General features: G+C 52.2%; 1 protein-coding gene across 1 annotated transcript; it reads left to right on the top strand.

Annotated features, from left to right (window-relative positions):
- Positions 1 to 3,181: 3,181 nt before the first annotated feature.
- EEF1A2 (eukaryotic translation elongation factor 1 alpha 2) lies at positions 3,182 to 14,221 on the top strand (the record flags this gene model as incomplete). The annotated part of the gene is made up of 7 exons (XM_080627570.1): positions 3,182 to 3,325; positions 6,889 to 7,068; positions 7,903 to 8,199; positions 11,570 to 11,720; positions 12,664 to 12,920; positions 12,997 to 13,231; positions 14,094 to 14,221. 7 exons carry the CDS (start codon positions 3,182 to 3,184, stop codon positions 14,219 to 14,221), a joined length of 1,392 nt encoding a protein of 463 aa, XP_080483696.1.
- Positions 14,222 to 18,355: the final 4,134 nt, after the last annotated feature.

The raw sequence follows: 18,355 nt of genomic DNA, 5'->3' as shown, positions 1-18,355 counted from the left end.
TCCATCTCCACTAAGGCTGAAGCCTTCATTAGCAAATGCAGCCCTGCTGAGGGCAGTTCCCAGGCTGCTTGTAGCTCTTGTATAAAAGTGGGACATTATTTCTTGGCAAAGCACTGGAATATGGATAGAAAGCATAAGGGATTCCTATATCCATCCTTTCTCTATGTTATTGTGATCAGTGGCCATCCCCAACACATGCAGACTTGGGGTAACACCACTGCTCCTATCCCAACACAAGGCTGCATCAATCCCTTTAAATTCTTAAAGCCTTCCTCTTGGAAGTTTATTTTTCCTGGCACTCAGTGCATTTATGTTGCACAAGGAATGCTGCATAGAAGGAAAAGATATCTTTCCTAAGGTCTCCTTTTAAGTGTTAATGAGAGGTCAGTGGCATTTACATGATGTGTAAGTTTTTAACCCTTGGATTATGAAGGTAAGTCCCTTCGTAAGAGCACCTAAGAGTACCTGGTTGAGCTGTTGTATTCACTGGAAGGATGGTCTGGGCCATAAAATTCTGTAGCTTGATGCAGAATTAGCTTTCTTGTGACCTATGTTTGGGACACAGAAGATTTTTGCGTTAGCCTTGTGATTGTGCAGCTGACAATGGGATATTCTGACCACTACGTATCGTCTGGTTTTATGCAAAGAAAGTTTCATGGTATTACTGAATGAGATTGCTTATGGTTTCCTGGTCCTCCAAGGACTTGAAGCCCATTAAATAAGATGCTGTTAATAAACCTTGAGCAGCCAATATGTGTGTTGTAAGTAAGTGTGTTTGCCCTGAGCGTCGTGTGGGGACCCCCCTTTCCTCATAGTGCATGTGGGAAACCAGCTCTTTTGCACCACTGGTCCCAGGGGGGCAGAGCAAGGGCCGGATACTTGGGGGTCCTGGGCCCCCATCCAATCCCAGCCCTATCCCTTCACCCCCAGGCTGCCAGAGGGGGTCCAAGCCCCACTTGGCCTCCATCTGTGCCAGTCTCCCTGGACCGGCACTTCCATTATATCTCCTGTCTTCCAAAAAGACCTTCCTTCCATCTCTCTCTATTCCTCCATCTTTCTCCCATCCCTGTATCTCCAATCTCTCCATCTCCCTCATGCCTTTCTCTTCCATCTCTCTCATCTCTCCATCTTTGAGCCTTCCACCTTCCTCCCATTCCTCTATCTTCCATCCTGCTATCTCCCTCTGACCTCTGTCTTCCATCCTTTCATCTTCCCATCCCTCCATCTTCTGCCCCTCCATCTCTTCCCCACCTCTCAATTTCTCTCATCCCTACATTTTTTTCCCATCCCTCCATCTTCCTCCATCCCTTTATCTCCCATCCTTCAACCTTCTTCACATCCTTCTCCATCTTCCTGTTGTTATCACACATCCCTCCATTTTTCCCATCCCTCCATCTTCTTCCCATCTGTTTACCACCTGTTCTTCCACCTTCTTTCCATTCCTCCATTTTCCACCCCTCTGTTTCTCCCATCCTTCCGTTTTCCCCATCCCTCCTTTTCTCCCATCCTTCTGTTTTTCCCGTCCCTCCATCCTCCACCCTTCCATCGCTCCCCCACCTATTCATATCTCACATCCCTCCATCTTCCTCCATCCCTTTATCACCCATCCTTCCACCTCCTTCCCATCCCTCCACCTTCCCTCCCATCCCCATCCTCCGTCTCTCTCCCCGCCTCGCCCCACTCCCTCCCTCCTCCTCCCCCCGGCGCGCCTCCTCCTCTTTCTCCCCCGCCCGGTACCGCATTGCCGTAGTGCGGGGGGGCCGCTGCATTGCGCTGCCGCCGTCAATAGGTGGGCCCCTCCCGGGGAGATAAAGCCGCCGGAGCCCAAGCTGGCAGCCTCTGCCGCCCCGACCGCCGCTCCGGTAAGAGCTCCGGGCCCCCGGCTGGGATCGGGCCGCTCCGCACCGAGGGGGGGGACCGGGTATTGGTGGTGGGGGTCCTGCCCCAGGGTGTTCGGTGCGCATCCCTCCTGAGTGCTATATGGGGTGCTGCTATATGGGGTGTGGGTACCCCCGGGTAGGATGGGGCTGGGCCGTTCCTTCATCCCGCAGGTGCCGCTTCCCGCAGGTGGGAATTACCCTGCTCCCCCCAGCGCAGCCATTAGCGCCTTGGGTAGGAGGAGGAAAACAACAACAATAATAGAGTAAAATAAAACCCCGCTTCCCAAAGCGACCCCGTATCTGGGTGCTGGGATGTGCCCCGGGCAGAGGGATCCGGACCCGGGTGGGGGTATCCCTGCGGAGCTGCAAAATAGCCAGATCCAGGCGGGAGCCGCTCAAGGGCAGCGCAGGGACGGAGCTCTCGCTGCCCAGGGAGGCTTCTCGCAGCGGGATATCATTGCCCGCATGACTGAATCGCCGCTCCAGCAGCGAACTCCTCCTGACCTCCTTTAGTTTTATGGGCTGATTCGTGAAATGGGATTTGATCAGACTCCAAATGAAAGCTCCTGATCGCGCTGGGTTTGCGCAGCAGCCGCAGAGCCATGGGAACGCGGGGAGATGCCACAACAGCTCCTCGGATTTGTGTTTTCATCCTTTTCCCTCTGTTTCAGCCTGATTCACGGCAGCAAAATATAACAAACCCCCCACTGCGGGCTCAGCCCTGCTCCGGGGACCAGGCGAGGGCTATTTTTGTCCATTCCGTTTTGCAGTCACCACGTTGTCACCCGAACCGTGAATGGGTTGGGAATGGTGAGGGCAGCTCATAGGGCCAGGCACCCACAGCTCCTCCCAGGGGTACCTACAACATGGAGGAGATGCCCTCGGGTTTGGAAAGACCGAGAAGGCAGCAGTAGCAGCCAAAGGAAGGTTTTCCAAGGAGGAAGGGCACCTTCGAGGCACCGATGACGTAGCCCTGGGGGTCTCCATGGAGGGCAGGACATTGACAGAAGAGACATCTTGCTGAGACTTGGAGGATGCACCCAATGGCCAGAAATAGCCCGGCTGGCTCCATCCCAGCACGGGCAGAGCTGCCAGACAAGGCTGGGCACCCCCAGCCAGGATGGGGCGCATGGTCCAGCGGGAAGGTGGGGCGAGGGGAGGAGAGCTGCCCTCGATGGGTTGGGAAGGGGCTGTCATAGGGGCTCTTCTGATGCGCCTGCCTCTTCCCCTGCAGCCTCCCAAACCCCACAACTGCATTTCCATCGCCGCCCGCCCCAGCCAGCCCCGCGTAGCCCAGCAGCATGGGGAAGGAGAAGACGCACATCAACATCGTCGTCATTGGGCATGTGGACTCTGGGAAATCCACCACCACCGGGCACCTCATCTACAAATGCGGGGGCATTGACAAAAGGACCATTGAGAAATTCGAGAAGGAAGCTGCTGAGGTGAGGAGCCCATCCTGCAGCATTCCCCCCATCCCACAACCCCATCCGCAGGGATGCTCCACACTGACACCCCCAATATGCCCTTTTTTCCCATTTTCCTGGTGCTGCCCTTCTCGTACCTTCTCTTTCTCCCTTTGTTCCCATCTATTTTTCTCCCTCTGCACCCCTGGGTCTTCCTGACTTCTCTGGCCTTGGGAAAATAGGGCATTTGGGTGCTTGCCACCCTCTTCTCCAGAGCTGGGATACTCCATGCTGCAGGCTGGTAATGAGGGCATGGACATGGTGAGGTCTGCGAGATGGGTTAGGGAACTGGTGGTCATCAATAGCATTCGGGAAGAGCCACAAACCAGAGCATGAAATTCCTTCTAAATATTGCACATAAGGAGGGAAGCTGGATAATCCCTCATTGCCCAGTGCCGAGCTCTCTGAGTTTCACTCTGAAGCATCTCCTGCCAGTGCCTGCTGGGCACAAGGTCCTGCATCAGCTGGACCACTCCTTTGATCCAGTTTAAAAGCCCTATTCCCATTTTCCTCAGGCAGGGGGGCTGACGTGTAGCAGGATTTAATACAGAAAAGCTGGCATGAAGCAGGAGCATTTAAATTAAGTTCTTTTGTTTAATGGTGGCGTTTATAGCCATTTAATAGTGGATGCTGTCACTCATAAAGCACCACCCAATACCTATAATGTGGCAAACGCAGAGGTTAAAGAGGAAGAAATAACGTTGGGAATCAAAACGTGAACTGGAAGCTCTCGGAAATTAATGATGGTAAATTCTAGAGAGGTGGGTGAGCCGGGAAAAGCCCGGCTGTTATTGATAGGGCAGACCTGCTCTCTCAGAAGATGGCTTGTCGTCATCATTCCAGGAATCTTTAATGCAGATATCCCTCCATATTTTTTCTGGATAAGATCCCACATTCACATGGAAAAGAGGAGGTTTACAGAGCAGCCACTCTTATTTAAGCGTTTTGGTGTCTGTCTTAACCCTTTAAATCTGCTGATAGCATCGGAGCTAAAACACCCATTTTCCTGCCTCACTGCCAGCCCTTTTCCCCAGCCTTTAAGCCAACATCTTCCTCATACAAAATGACCCCTCTCCCCCCTATTCCAAAATGATCCCCCCATAGATTCCCCCTCCCTTTGCCTATAGATTGGATACTGCTTGATGAGGTTATTGTGGATGCGATTGCGGCTATTTTAATGGAACAGACACTTCCACTGACTTGCCGGAATAAGCGGGGACTGGGAGCTGCTATTAATAGCCTATTGACTGAGCTTTCCGACTCCATTTTCTGGTGCAGGGCTGGGGAAGGGTTTTCTTCCATTAGGTGGCATTCATAGGAAATGGAAGCCTGCCTGCACCCAAAAAGCCAACAAAAAACCCCAGGGGCTGATAGGGGGGTTTATAGAAAAGAGAAAGGCTTTTTCCTCTTGTCTTTTGGCTCCAAGGTAATGGGATCCCCCCAAGACGAGCTGTGCTATGAAAAAATAAAGGAAGAGATCCGTATTTGTGGTCTCCAACTGGAAAGCTGTCCCTGTGCTGGGGTTCAGGCAAGGAAAAGCAGGCTGTTTCTGGCCCTGAACAGGGAAGGTATTGTGCAAAGCTAGATAATACCCTGTTTTTTGCAGCAGCAGCTCTGGGTAACTGAATATACCCCATGAAAGGAGGGAAACAGTTTGCTAAATAAAGGATCTCATTTGTCTTCAAGTTCCGTGCAATGCCCAGTTCTGGGGGGGGGGGGGTTTCACATGATGAGAGGCTGTTTGTGTGTGTGGATGTGGTCCCTGTGATCAGGTGCTGATTCCCATTCAGTTCCTAGGGGAGAGCTGGGGAGATGGGGAGAGCTCGGTGCCTCAGTTTCCCCATGCAGAAGGGAAGGAATAGGTTGCTGATGGGTGGGAGGAATGGGATGTGCTGGTTGAACTCCTGCCCAAGATCTACCTATTCTAAAGCACAAACTCCTTGGTGCATCTCCACCTTTTCCAGCAATAAATGGGCACGCTCGAATGACTCCCTCCCTTTTTTCCTTGGCAAGAGAGGGATTTGATGTGCATGCTGGAAAGGGTTAACCCCCAAGCTCCTGCTCTTCCCCCTCACTAAGCCCGATGCCAGGAGGATGCTTAGGAGCAGGGATGTGATTCTGGATTTTTCCATGCCTGGGCTGCCCTTCCTGCATGCTCGAGAGCTCCCAGCTGCCCATCAGAGATGGGGCATCACCCTCTTGACTGGCATCCCCTCTGAGGAGGAGGAGGTTTGCTTCTGGCTCAAGGATTTTGCCGGTAATCCTCCAGAGCAAGCTGCAAAGTCATCGCAGTGCTCGGCTCTTACGTAAACCAGGCGGCACCATTAATTCAGCATGTTAATTCCTTGTGCTGAATTATGCGGACATGGGGCCGGAGTGTGGGAGCCAGGGGCATGGGGTGGGCAGGGTGGGTTGGGATGTGATGCTGCATTAGGCTTCTTGGTGAGGATCAGTGCTGAAGCTGCCCACAATCGGGAAGCGCTTCCCTCTGGAGCAGTGATTTATAATTGGCCAGGATGCACTGATCCTCCAGAAGGAGCTGTGGCTGCAGAGGACACTGGGATGGGTGGGTGGGAGTGGGGTACTGCAGCTCTGTCCTTGCACAGTGGTAGGAGCCCATTAAATCATCCGCAAATGACCTAAATTCCATTTTCCATCTTAAAAAAGCCCCTTGCATCCGAGGCCAAGAGCTGATGGTTGATGCACATTAATCCTTCGCTTCAACCAGAATCCCCAGACTGCTCCAGCACACAGCATGGTCACCAAGGGAAGGGTCTTGTCCTGCTCCATCTCCCTGTTGACAGGATCCCAGCTCAGACTGGGAGCATCCCTCCGATGCTGGGGGGGAATTCCGCCTCTCCATGATGCCAAAGAACGCTGACCCAAAGGGGAAAGCGCTTCAGAATGTGCTTTATCACAGGATAGATTTATTGTAGCTAATCTCACCCAGCAGGGTTTTATGCATTACAATGTTGGCTGAGATTTTGGCCATTTGGGAATGACAGTTGGTCTGGCTGCAGCTCGCAGGAGCTTGTCGTATGAATTTGCACACCCTGTGGCAAGAATCAGTCCCGGTTCTGTTCTGCTCATAGCAACCATCTCGCATTTTAATTTCCTTTTAACCCCTTCTCCTCTTACACGCCACCAGTTCTAGGCTCATCCATGCAGCAACTCCCTTTCCCACAAAGCAGCTGCCTCACAGCATCAGTTAATAGATTAAAATACAATTAGAAGCTTCCATCACTGCTGTAGAGTTCTGTAGCATCATCATTTCCCAGCAGCAGTGCAGGACCATGGAGGAGACTTCATGGATCACTGGTCCAGATCTTGCCCATCAAGCCCCATTCAAATTCACTTCACAGCTCTTCTGGTTGAGAAACACATTGAGAATAACATCTCCTGTATTTGTTAGTAAATGGATCACAGATGCCATTGAGTTTAGGGAATCTTGCCTTCAATGTCTGCAATGTGACCCTCTGCCTACATGAGCCTGGGATATGGGCTTGAGTTTTCTCACTGGTTCTTGCCTTCATGTTGGCCAGATGGGGAAGGGGTCCTTCAAATACGCCTGGGTGCTGGACAAGCTGAAGGCCGAACGTGAGCGTGGCATCACCATTGACATCTCGCTGTGGAAGTTTGAGACCACCAAGTACTACATCACCATCATTGATGCGCCTGGCCACAGGGACTTCATCAAGAACATGATCACCGGCACCTCCCAGGTGAGGAATGGTGGCCAGGAGATGGGGGGCTGCTGGAGATAGGAAGCTGAGAGTTGCTGACAAACCCAGGGTCATGTAGGTGCTGTTGGAGTCTTTTTGGAGGAGGTGGGGATGAATACGGCCTCTCTGGTAGGTGGGATGCTGTGATCTACAGGCTTTTGTGTAAGGATACCTCCACATTATTTTAGCCAACAAAACTTCCAACAATCCATTAGGTTTTATTGGCTAAAGGAAACTCTATGGATCTTTTCTCCTTCCTTTAACTTGAAACATCTGTTTTTGTCCCATGAGCCACGTCATATTGCCAAACTCAATGGTCTACCTATCCAGAGCAGGGTAATTTCCCCTCACCACACTGTGGAACATTCCTGCATCTCCCAGTCATTGATGGGTGCTGGATGAGCCCCATTGCGTGCCCAATAAGATTCCCATTGCAATGCCTTTTGGGCTGGGCATGACTTTCTGTCAAACCCAGGCGTGTTCTGCTATGGGCTCTGGGTACAGAAGTATTCTGGGTTGCCATGGGTGGAATCCCACCCATCACGCAGGGAGATTATTTGCAAGACTTCAGTAGTTTTAGATAAGGCCTTGTCTGAGCATCTCTGGATGATCAAGATGAGATCCTGATTAGAGTGACACACTCTGATTTCCAACCCACGTTGCAAGTGCGCAAGTCTGATGTAGCACAGTTAAGTCAGTTTTGAGGTAGATCTGCAGGGTTATGGGTAGCAACTGATGGGAAGTTGGTCCAAGCCATGAGCAGGAGTTATCAGGGACTTACCAGGAGCATCACTCTCTCGAAGCAGAAGCCATTCATCAGCTCTCTCCTCCCAGGCTGACTGCGCTGTCCTGATCGTCGCTGCCGGTGTTGGTGAGTTTGAAGCTGGTATCTCCAAGAACGGGCAGACCCGTGAGCACGCTCTGCTGGCCTACACCCTGGGGGTGAAGCAGCTCATCGTGGGCATCAACAAGATGGATTCCACGGAGCCCCCATACAGCGAGAAGCGCTACGATGAGATCGTCAAGGAGGTCAGCGCCTACATCAAGAAGATCGGCTACAACCCAGCCACAGTTCCCTTCGTGCCCATCTCGGGCTGGCATGGAGACAACATGTTGGAGCCTTCTCCCAATGTAAGTGTGTGTTGTGTTAGGCTTCTCCCCCTTATCCAGAGTATCCTGGTCCAGGTTGAAGCTGAAAACCACAGGCACGTTTCATGTACCCATCATGGTAATGGCCCATGTTGCCAGCATAGATGTGCTTGTCACATAGCTCTGATTGCACCAAGCTGGGATGAATGGGTGCACTGCTGATGGGCACACTGGTTGCTGTACTGTGGCCAGACACCCCAGCAGCTAAACATGACCATCTCCAGGAGATGATCTCCATGGCTTTGCCTCTGGGATGTGATTTGAAGGTTTCGCATCATCAGACCCATGGCAACATTAGAACCATCCACAGCAATTGTCACTCTCAGCAGGAACATCGTGTGTGGTTTTAGGACATTGTTTTCTGAGGGAAAGAACACAATGTGGTCACAGGCTTGGAATAGCTCCCACCACGCAGCAGTGCTCCGTCGTGTTGGGTATCGAGTACCCTTTCCTGTCAGAGCTATACACCACTACGGTGGCTGCACCTCCAGTTCCAGTGCTGACATCTCACTTCTTAAGGTGGCTTTTTCTTGAGGAAGTACCAGGTTTCCCATGCCAAACTCACAGTTTCCTGGAGTATCCATTTGGTGCTGCTCCTTGTCCAGTCCATTTCTACGGTGCATCAGTGATGGGGCCAGTGGGGATACAAAAGCAGGGTGGGCCCTTGCCATTATTTCATATGACAACAGGGAAGAAAGAAGAGCTTAGAGAAGGATGTGGGGCTCTCGGTGACAGGTTGCCAATAACATTTGTTACTCAGACACTGGTTCTTTGGAGGAAAAGCTATCCCAGCTTTAGGCTTCTAAAACATAATGGGCTGGAAGGTTGTGGCCAGAGGAAGGTCCCTCCTCTCTTGCTGCTTCTGGGTGACCTTGAGCAAGTTGCTTCGACCAGAAATCCTTAGCAATCTCTTGTGAAGCTAATGGGAAATTTGATGCTTAAGGGGAATTTAGAGCTTCACTTATGGATTATGGGTCAGGGCTCTGTGACAAGGCACAGAGGCAATGTATGTGTAGAGCAGTGATTGAAGGAGGTCAGGGATCATGAGCCTGTGCTAGAGTGCTGCAATGCAAACTCACACTGGCCTGAAACACCGCTCATGGGAAGGGCGGCTCGCTTGGGGCTGATTGGAAGGAAGGGATTTTTGGGGTGCTTGGGAGGTTCCTGTTCCCTGCGGAGCAGAGCTGGGATAAAGGTCAGCCGTGGCCATGCCAAACCCAGCCACATAGCTCCAGGGTGCCTCAAATCAGACAGGCTCCAAATGTCAGCAGCTGCTGGGCCGGGAAGATGATCCCAAACAGCTCTATTAATAGAGGGGAGGCACAGAACAGGATGGGGCTCAGTGATCTCCTTCCTCTCGGAGCATGTCCCCAATGTGATGCACTGCCCAAGGGAAGGCAGGAGCTGAAATAACTCAGCCCTTTGCTTGTGTGTCCGTCAGGGCACTTATCAGAAAGTGGGGATTAGAGCTGTGACGTCCCTACAGCTCCCGTCACCTCCAGGTGAGGGGGATGTGGTGGTACATCAGGCTGGAGCCAGCTCTGCGTGGGCCACTCCAGCCCACGTCCCTGCTGCACATCAGCCTAAGGCCAACTGCACAGAACGGTGCATGGGCTGCAACAGCATCAACGTTTCACATTTGGGGGCTTTCTGGGGAATGGGATTTTATGGGAAGCAATTTGCTGCTGCTGCGGCTGACAGAACACGGCCGTTTGAAGGGGTTTGGGAGACTTTCATCCCATGGGATGCAGCAACCCAAATGCATCTGCTCTGTAGTACAAAGGAGCGTGGTAGCTGGGAGTGAAGTCTTGATGCTGGGGTGGGTGTGTTGGGATGTTCATGGGCTGGGTAAAATCAGAGAGGGGCAATTGCTCTGTAAAATGCACTTGGGGTGCAAGAGAGTTTGAGCTCAGCTGTTATTTATGCGAGCTTGAGCCTGCAGTTTATCCTGTCTGGCTGCAGGGTTTGGTCAGATCCTGCTTTTGCCATAGGAACGGTGGAATAGGAATTGCTCTTTGGGAAGCAGATTTGGGGAATGGATAAGAGAGGTTTCACTTGGGTGGCCCTAGGAGGCAGCACAAAGCAGGTTTTGCAGATGCTTCTCAACCTGGAGCCATGCAGAGGTTTCCCAGGGTAGATTTGATCCTAGGAAGTGTCAAAGTGTGAATTTATCTGATTCTAGAGGTATCAGAAGTTTCCTGGATAAAGCATTGAAAAGAAAGGAAGCTGACCTGGGCATGCTTGATGCAGGCTGAATTCCATGGCTGGACCCAGCTCTTTCCTTCAGTCCTTCCTGAAAGCAGTGAAGAATGCAGGATAGGAAACCATCTTTGGCATAGCCGTGTCCTCCAGGGATGGCTGTGAAACCAAGGGCACTTTGAGGGTCCTGTTCCTATTTCACCCCTTACCCCAACCCCATCACACTGTGCCGCTGGTGTTGGTACCTAAGGAAAAGGCCACATCCATAACTTGTGTGATGGAGCTGCAAATGGGCAGTGTTTTACAGCTGAGTGGAAAACTCAGGTCTAAACCTCCCTGTGCAGAGGCAGTGGAATGACCTTGCATTTGCTGATCCCTGTTCGTTGTATCGGGATACAACAGAGACTGTTCAGACCCAGGACTGAATTTGTCTTGCTGGCAAGCCCCAGGTGTTGCTACAGCTTCCAGATGTGCAGCGTCACCCCAAGAAGGCACTGTGGTTCCCTGCATCAAGCCATGGCCTCTGCTGAGCACATTTCCATACCTCTCTGCCTCTTTTCTGGCCAATTTTAGCTTCAAGGGTCCAATTTAGAGCAGGAGCAGAGAGCATCTGTGCTAAACGACCCTGCCCCTGCGCAGTCCTTGGTGCAAGCAGCAGGTTTCCAGCATCCTCCCAAGACAGGGCTTAAAATCCAGACTCTGGAGGGGTGATGGCAGGAGGGAGGGATTGGAGAGAAGCATCTGTCTGGGGCTTGCCTTGAAGAAACTTCATTCCCAGGTCTGAAGATTGGCAGCTTTGTAGCTGGGACTTGGCTGGAGACCCTGTAGTCCCTGTGCTGGAGGTATCACTGCTGGAGAGCAGGATCCAGGCAGCTGGCACAGCAGCATGGGTTGGTGTTGGAAAAGGGGGCTCTGAGTTTGCTGGTTTTAACCAATTCCATCCTTTTTCTCCTGTTAATGGATGTTTTGCATGTTTCTGGAAAGGGGGGAAATTGAGCAGAAGTGTTCAAGGCCAGGTTGGATGGCGCTTGGAGCAACCTGCTCTAGTGGAAGGTGTCTCTGCCCATGGCAGGGGGTTGGAAATGGATGAGCTTTAAGGTCCCTTCATCCCAAACCAGGCTGGGATTCTCTGTTGTTGCTGCTCTGTTTGCAGATGCCTTGGTTCAAAGGCTGGAAGGTGGAGCGCAAGGAAGGCAACGCCAGTGGGGTGTCCCTCTTGGAGGCTCTGGACACCATCCTGCCCCCAACCCGCCCCACAGATAAACCCCTGCGTCTGCCCCTCCAGGATGTCTACAAGATTGGAGGTGAGCAAAAGCCTTGCCACTGCTTTAACCGGAGTCTTTGTTCCATGGGAATACAGGAATGACATTTCCAGGTATTGGGAAACTGGAGGGATTGAGCTCTTCAAACTGCTCTGGAGAGAAGGGTGGCTGGTGCGTGATGGCTTGGCCACGGTCTGCCGTTGCTTCCCAAACGCTGGTGTCCATCATCAGCACCTCCATGTGCTGACCTGGAACCCAGTGCCAGCCGTGTAGGGAGCACAGCGGCCAGCACGTCTGCCTGTCCCTCTGGAGCAGTGATGGGGACACTCTTCTGAGCTATAAATACCCCGTGAGCTCTCTGCCCTGCTGACTCCCTGGCACAGCCGTTTCCAGCCCTTTTCCATGCTTTTCCAAGGACACGTGTGCTGCAGAATCCAGGCAGGGATTGAACATGGGTGAACATGGGGTTTAACTGGCTTTTCAACACAGTGTTTTGCTTGCAATGGAGATGAAAGGTGGTGAGAAGGTCTGTGTCCTCCTCTAGCTCAGCTGGGACAAAGAGAGATGGTTTCACTGTGAGGCAGGTTCTTAGAGAGCATTGACACCATGGAAAAACGGGAGGTAGCAGCATCAGGGTGGATGTAGAGGAGCAGATGGGTCCATCCAAACTCCTCAACCTCTTTTCAAGGAGGAGATGCCACTACTTATACAAAGGAAGAGCTTTCAGGACACATGGATTGCTCAGGGCCTTCTGATGATGGTGAAACCATCCTTTTTTTACAAAACACTGTGTAGAAAGGATGGACTTCAGGTATTTTTGAAGACCCTAATGTTGATCTTGCAGCTGAAAACTGGGGAGTTTGGGGTCAAGAAGCAAACATGATGAAAAGCACTGGAGATATCTTGCTTTTGCTGCAGTCAGGCTTTGGTCCAGGGGTATTCCAAGCAGCTTCCATCTTGCTCTGCTCTATCTTTGTCTTTGAAGGTATTGGCACAGTCCCCGTTGGCCGAGTGGAGACCGGCATCCTGCGGCCCGGCATGGTGGTCACCTTCGCACCCGTGAACATCACCACCGAGGTGAAGTCCGTGGAGATGCACCACGAGGCCCTGAGCGAGGCTCTGCCTGGGGACAACGTTGGCTTTAACGTGAAGAACGTCTCCGTCAAGGACATCCGCCGCGGGAACGTGTGCGGGGACAGCAAGTCGGACCCCCCGCAGGAGGCAGCGCAGTTCACATCTCAGGTCAGCACAGCACCGTGCGTGCTTTGTCACCGTCCGCCTGCTGCCAGCCCCGTCCTGACACCCCTCTGTCCCCCAGGTGATCATCCTGAACCACCCCGGCCAGATCAGCGCCGGGTACTCGCCCGTCATCGACTGCCACACCGCTCACATCGCCTGCAAGTTCGCCGAGCTGAAGGAGAAGATCGACCGGCGCTCGGGCAAGAAGCTGGAGGACAACCCCAAGTCCCTGAAATCGGGTGATGCGGCCATTGTGGAGATGATTCCTGGCAAGCCGATGTGTGTGGAGAGCTTCTCCCAGTACCCACCCCTTGGTAAGGGAATGGCTCTTTGGAGGTGTCCTCTGGAGGAGGATGAAGGGTCTGTGGGTGTAGAGCTCACACCAGATGTGCTGAGACTTCCCCAGTATCCCCAACAGTTAGACTGGGGATGGAGCTGAGGAGGTTTTGTTGCTCCCTCATGATCTGAGGGTGCAGAACTGATGCATGAACTGTCTTAGGGCTGGTGGGATGGGACAGGCTCTGTGCTGAGCTGGGTTTCTGAAGGCAAGGCTGGGATTTTCTCTCTGGGAGCAGCAGGACCTTTCCTTCAAGGTTATTAAACCCTGATTGTTCTGAACGCAAAACCATTTTCCAGCTTCCCCATCTGCCCTAAACCACACTGCTCAGGAGAAGAAAGAGGGAAGTTTGCTCAGAGAGGTCACCTCCTAATGCAGGAAGGTGCTCCGATGATGTTGCATATCTGGAAGCTTTAGCAAAGCCAGGAACAGTTGGGGCTGTTCAGCCTGGAGAAGAGAACCTGTGTGGAGACCTCAGAGCAGGTTCTGATATTTGCAGTGGGCTACAAGGATGCTGGGGAGGGACTCTTCTTCAGGGACTGGAGCGATAGGACAAGGGGTGATGGGTTCAAACTGGACCAAGGGAAGTTCAGGTTAGGTATAAGGAAGAAGCTCTTCCCTGTGAGGGTGCTGAGGCGCTGGCCCAGGGTGCCCAGAGAAGCTGTGGCTGCCCCATCCCTGGCAGTGTTCAAGGCCAGGTTGGACACAGGGGCTTGGAGCAAGCTGCTCCAGTGGAAGGTGTCCCTGCCCGTGGCAGGGGTTGGAGCCAGATGAGCTTTAAGGTCCCTTCCAACCCAAACCATTCTATGATGCTATGTCACTCTTTCTCCACCCCACAGGCCGCTTCGCTGTCCGTGACATGCGGCAGACCGTGGCTGTGGGAGTCATCAAGAACGTGGAGAAGAAGAGCGGTGGGGCCGGGAAAGTCACCAAGTCTGCCCAGAAGGCCCAGAAGGCTGGAAAATGAATCGTGGGCTCCCAGTGCATCGCGCAGAAACCATCCCTGACACCAGGACGCTGCCACCGTCTCCCCCGGGCGCACGTGTGCACATCAGCTTGTAAGAGTTTATATGTCAACGACTGGATGCTCACCATTAAGGTCCAGTGGAAATTCTTTAAAAGGAAAAGCATGTTCCAGCGTTTGTGAGGCTTCATGTTAATTTTACCAATAAAACTGGTACAACATCCACAGTGGAAAAAAAAAACCCCAAATAATCCCCCCCTTTTCCCCCAAAAAAACCCTAAACCAAACCAACCAACCCAAAAGGTGTGGAGCTCTGTGTGTGCGTCTGTCATTGAGAGGGGCTGGCTTTGGTGGGGCTTATGTGCCCATCCCACTTAGAGTAGAAGGTGAGGATGGGCACAGGAAGGGCTGGGATGGAAATGCAGAGGAAGGAAGAGAATTGAGCACCCATGGTTTAGTGCGAGGTGTCCCTGCCCATGGCAGGGGGGTTGGAACTGGGTGATCTTAAAGTCCTTTCCAACCCTAACTATTCTATGATTCTATATTCCAGGTGGCCCCAAGGCAGGTCTCTCACTCTGACCAATGGAGGTGTCTGGGCTGATTCCCCCAGCCTAGAGCAGGGGCTGCTCTTACAGCAGTTCTGATGCTCTCCTTCACCTGCTCAACCCTCTAATACCAATTATCAGGGCCTTTATTACACTTTCTTCCATGCAAAATAACCTTAAGTTACCTCCTAAAGTTATGCCATTTAGAGAAAGAAAACATCATACCCATCCTCGTGAAAGGGCTAGAGCATTCCTTTGGTGTTTTATAATACCCCATCATTTTGGGAGAAGTGGCCAAAGCTCCTTTTCTCTACACACTTCTTCACCTCATACATGATGGATCCCCTCAGCCCTTTCCAAACACCACAACAGGAGGGTTTCTCCCCGACTGAAGCCATGTACTGGAGCCCAGATGTGACTCAGGACTCCCAAGAAGCCCCAAAGCTCATGGTCTTCACCCAAGATGGTGGATTGGCTCCCATCGCAAACTTGCAGCCCTGGGCGAGGTGTGCACCTCTCCCTGCTCTCCTTAGTGGCTACTGGCCCTGTCCAAAGGGTTGTGGCTGCCAAGTGGCTGGGACTGACCAAATGCAATAGGAACTGTGAGGGGGGAAAGGGTGGAAGCAGGGCAGGGAGATGGAGGGAGGAAGTGTGATGCTGCGGCTCCCACCTTGCCACAGCACCCCAGGGGCATTTCCAAGGGACATCTCCTCCCTGAAGGTGAGGTTAGCAGCACCCTGGAGCATCCTGAGGTTGTCTGTGCTCGTGACTTTGCTTTTAGGAGAAGCCACAGCTCTGGGAGTGGATGCCCATGGAACGATGGCATCATGCATCTTCCCAGGAGAGCTCCATAGCACAAGTATCATCACTGTTTTGTTGCAGGAGCCCTTAATGATCCTTATTAACACCTGAGGCTCTGCAGCTCCAAGTGCCCCCAGGCAGAGCCTCAAGGAGCAGACAACAAGCTGAACTACAGAGAGTGCTGCATGAAGTCACCCACTGCTGCCCACTCCCCAGCACCATCCCCATCTCATGTCCTGGTCTGACAGCAGATAGACATGTACCAGCTGACCAAGCCACATTCCCCAAAACTCTATGCACAGGCCACTGTGGCTCTCCACCCCTTTGCACATTCCCAGCATCAACCAGCTTCTTCCTAAGAAATCCATTTGATGCCCAAGGTCTTTGCAGTATTTGGGCTCTATGAAGTGCCACGTCCTTGGCATGCCACAAATTGAAAGGGACCCGGGGATCCCTATAGGCACAGCACAACTGCAGGAGAAGGCTGCTTTCCCACTGATAGTTCAATCTCGTTTTCCAGCTCCTCCTGTATTTCCTAGCTCCCAAAGGCATGTTATCCTTGAGCCAGCCCAGCAGACTTGTGCCCCTTCCTGGGTACTTCCAAGCAGGGCAGGAGAACATCATCATGTGCATGTTTTATCTCCATCCTTCAAAGCAGCAGGAACAGCAACTCCTGTGGGAGCATCTCTCCTATGCTGTTGAGGGACCTCCAGCTCTCTGGTCCCTGATGGAAGCTGGTCCCTGCACAGCAGGAGTGGGGTGAGGTGAGGGGTGGACAAGAGGAGGTACAAAGTTTACACCTGGTCCTTTATAACTATTCCAAAAGCAAACCCAGGTCTGACAAAACCACAGCTCCATTTCCGTAGAAACCTGCCAGGGGAGCTAGGAAGGATGCTCAGGGAGCAACGCACAAGCGGTGCCGTAATCATCGGCGTAACTGCAGAAGAAACAAATGGAAACTCCAGAGGACTGAACTCAAACCTGCTGATGGCTCACAGCAGATCCACGTTTTCAGCTTGATTTCAGTATGGTAAATACCCCAGGTAATCTGCAGGATCAGAAAAGAGAGTTAGGGCCTGCAGTGAGATGTCTGCAGCAGCAGCATCTCTTGTTTTGAGAGGCTTGAGTCAAGCTCTGTAGAGAGACAGAATTAACAGGAATATTCTGATTTAGACCCACTGCAAAGCATGAGGCTCAAATCAGAAAATCAAGGATGCTGAATGCTGGGACTCTCAAATCAAAGGCAAATGAATCCTGGACCTGCCTCCACCCAAACCTTGGGTCTGAAGACTCATTGTAGGTCTGTGTTTTGCCATTAGATAGATGACCCATCATGTGCAGGTCACTGCCTGACCCCACCGGGCTTGCAGGCACAGAGGGGATGATGCTTTGCTTGTCACAGGTGACCCATTTTGGGGTTCTACTTCAATGATAAGCAACCCTCCTTTACCCTGAAGTGGGTCACAGATGGCTCCTGGCAAACCTTGCAGCAAATTCAAGTCGATTCGAGAATCACCAGCACCATGTGAGAGCAGGTGGGTGCTGCGTGGTCCATGGCAGGTGATACATAGGTGATATATAGGGCAGTGCTGGTGAGATGCATTTTAAAGCACTGATTTCTCCTCCAATTCCCCTCTGCCATGGCCAGGAGAGCCAGGACCTCACAACTGAGAACTTGGAGACAGTTTTCCTAGCAGCTTGGTTGCTTTTGGAGGCATTTTCTATCACTCTCCTCCCTGCAGGCGAGGACGCTTCCTCTCCGTAGCAGCCTCAGCGATGCCATCTAGTGGAAATAGGGACAAAGTCCTTCTGGAGCAGCTGCCAAGGAGAGGAAATCCAGTCCCACGTCCCACCTCTGCAAAACCTGGTCCTGGCAGGCAGCGCATCCATAGCGACGCAAAGGGAGCTGCAAAGTGCTTGTTGTCATTTCTGCGGGGACCAGAGCTTGCAAATGTGGTTGTGTTACCTGAAACTTAAAGCTTGCGAAGGGTAAGTTACTAGAGGTTGTGGGAAAGTCAAGAAGCATCAGGGCTGGCTCTGCCGTCCTCATGCGGATCAGCTCAAGAGGTTGTTTGAGAAACCAGTAGAGCTGGAAGGAAAAGGAAGGAGAGGGATGTGCAGGGGGGCTGGATGTGGATCAGCATCCAGTTTCCAAAAGGCACATCATCTCCACAATGCAAGCACACAGTATTGCACTGACACCTCATTGGGGTTTCCTGATGGAAAAGGAAAGACCCCACGAATGGGACCATCCACCAAAGCATGAGCAGACACCTCTGCTTATCCTTAGCCTGGTTCTGAATGCTCTCATGACACCCACTGGAGAAGGAGCAATGAGTAACTCCTCCTTCCCTACCTCTACCCCTGTAGCTGTGTGCTGTTAATAATTGAAGGTAGGTTTTCTTCACCCACCGGAGCTGATTGGCCAACTCAGCAGGCACTTGGGATGCTCTGAAACATTTATAAGGCTTTTGCAAGGCTGCAAGTGGAATCTGTGCTGCGGATGCTGAGCTGGAGGAATTCGAGCTGCCTGCTGCCCTTCTGCACTTGGAGGCGAGTTATAGCATCAGCTGCAACCCCTGGGTACGTCCCTGCATAAACTCAGCGCAGGCAGCATGTCACCAGGCATGCATGGCAGCTTGGACATGCAAGAAAGCATTTTTAGTTAAGGATTTCATTTCCCATTGCTCCCTTCATCTGTCATCAGTCGTCCAGTGTGTTTAGCTGAACCTTAACCCCACATGGGCAGTGAGGTCCTGCCTGTCCCGTGTTGAGTTTAAAGTCTTGATGA

Source organism: Psittacula echo (assembly GCF_963264785.1).
Source record: "Psittacula echo genome assembly, chromosome: 12".
Lineage (NCBI taxonomy): Eukaryota > Metazoa > Chordata > Aves > Psittaciformes > Psittacidae > Psittacula > Psittacula echo.
The sequence above is the reverse complement of the archived record's forward strand: the minus strand, read 5'-3'. Positions and strand labels throughout refer to the sequence as shown.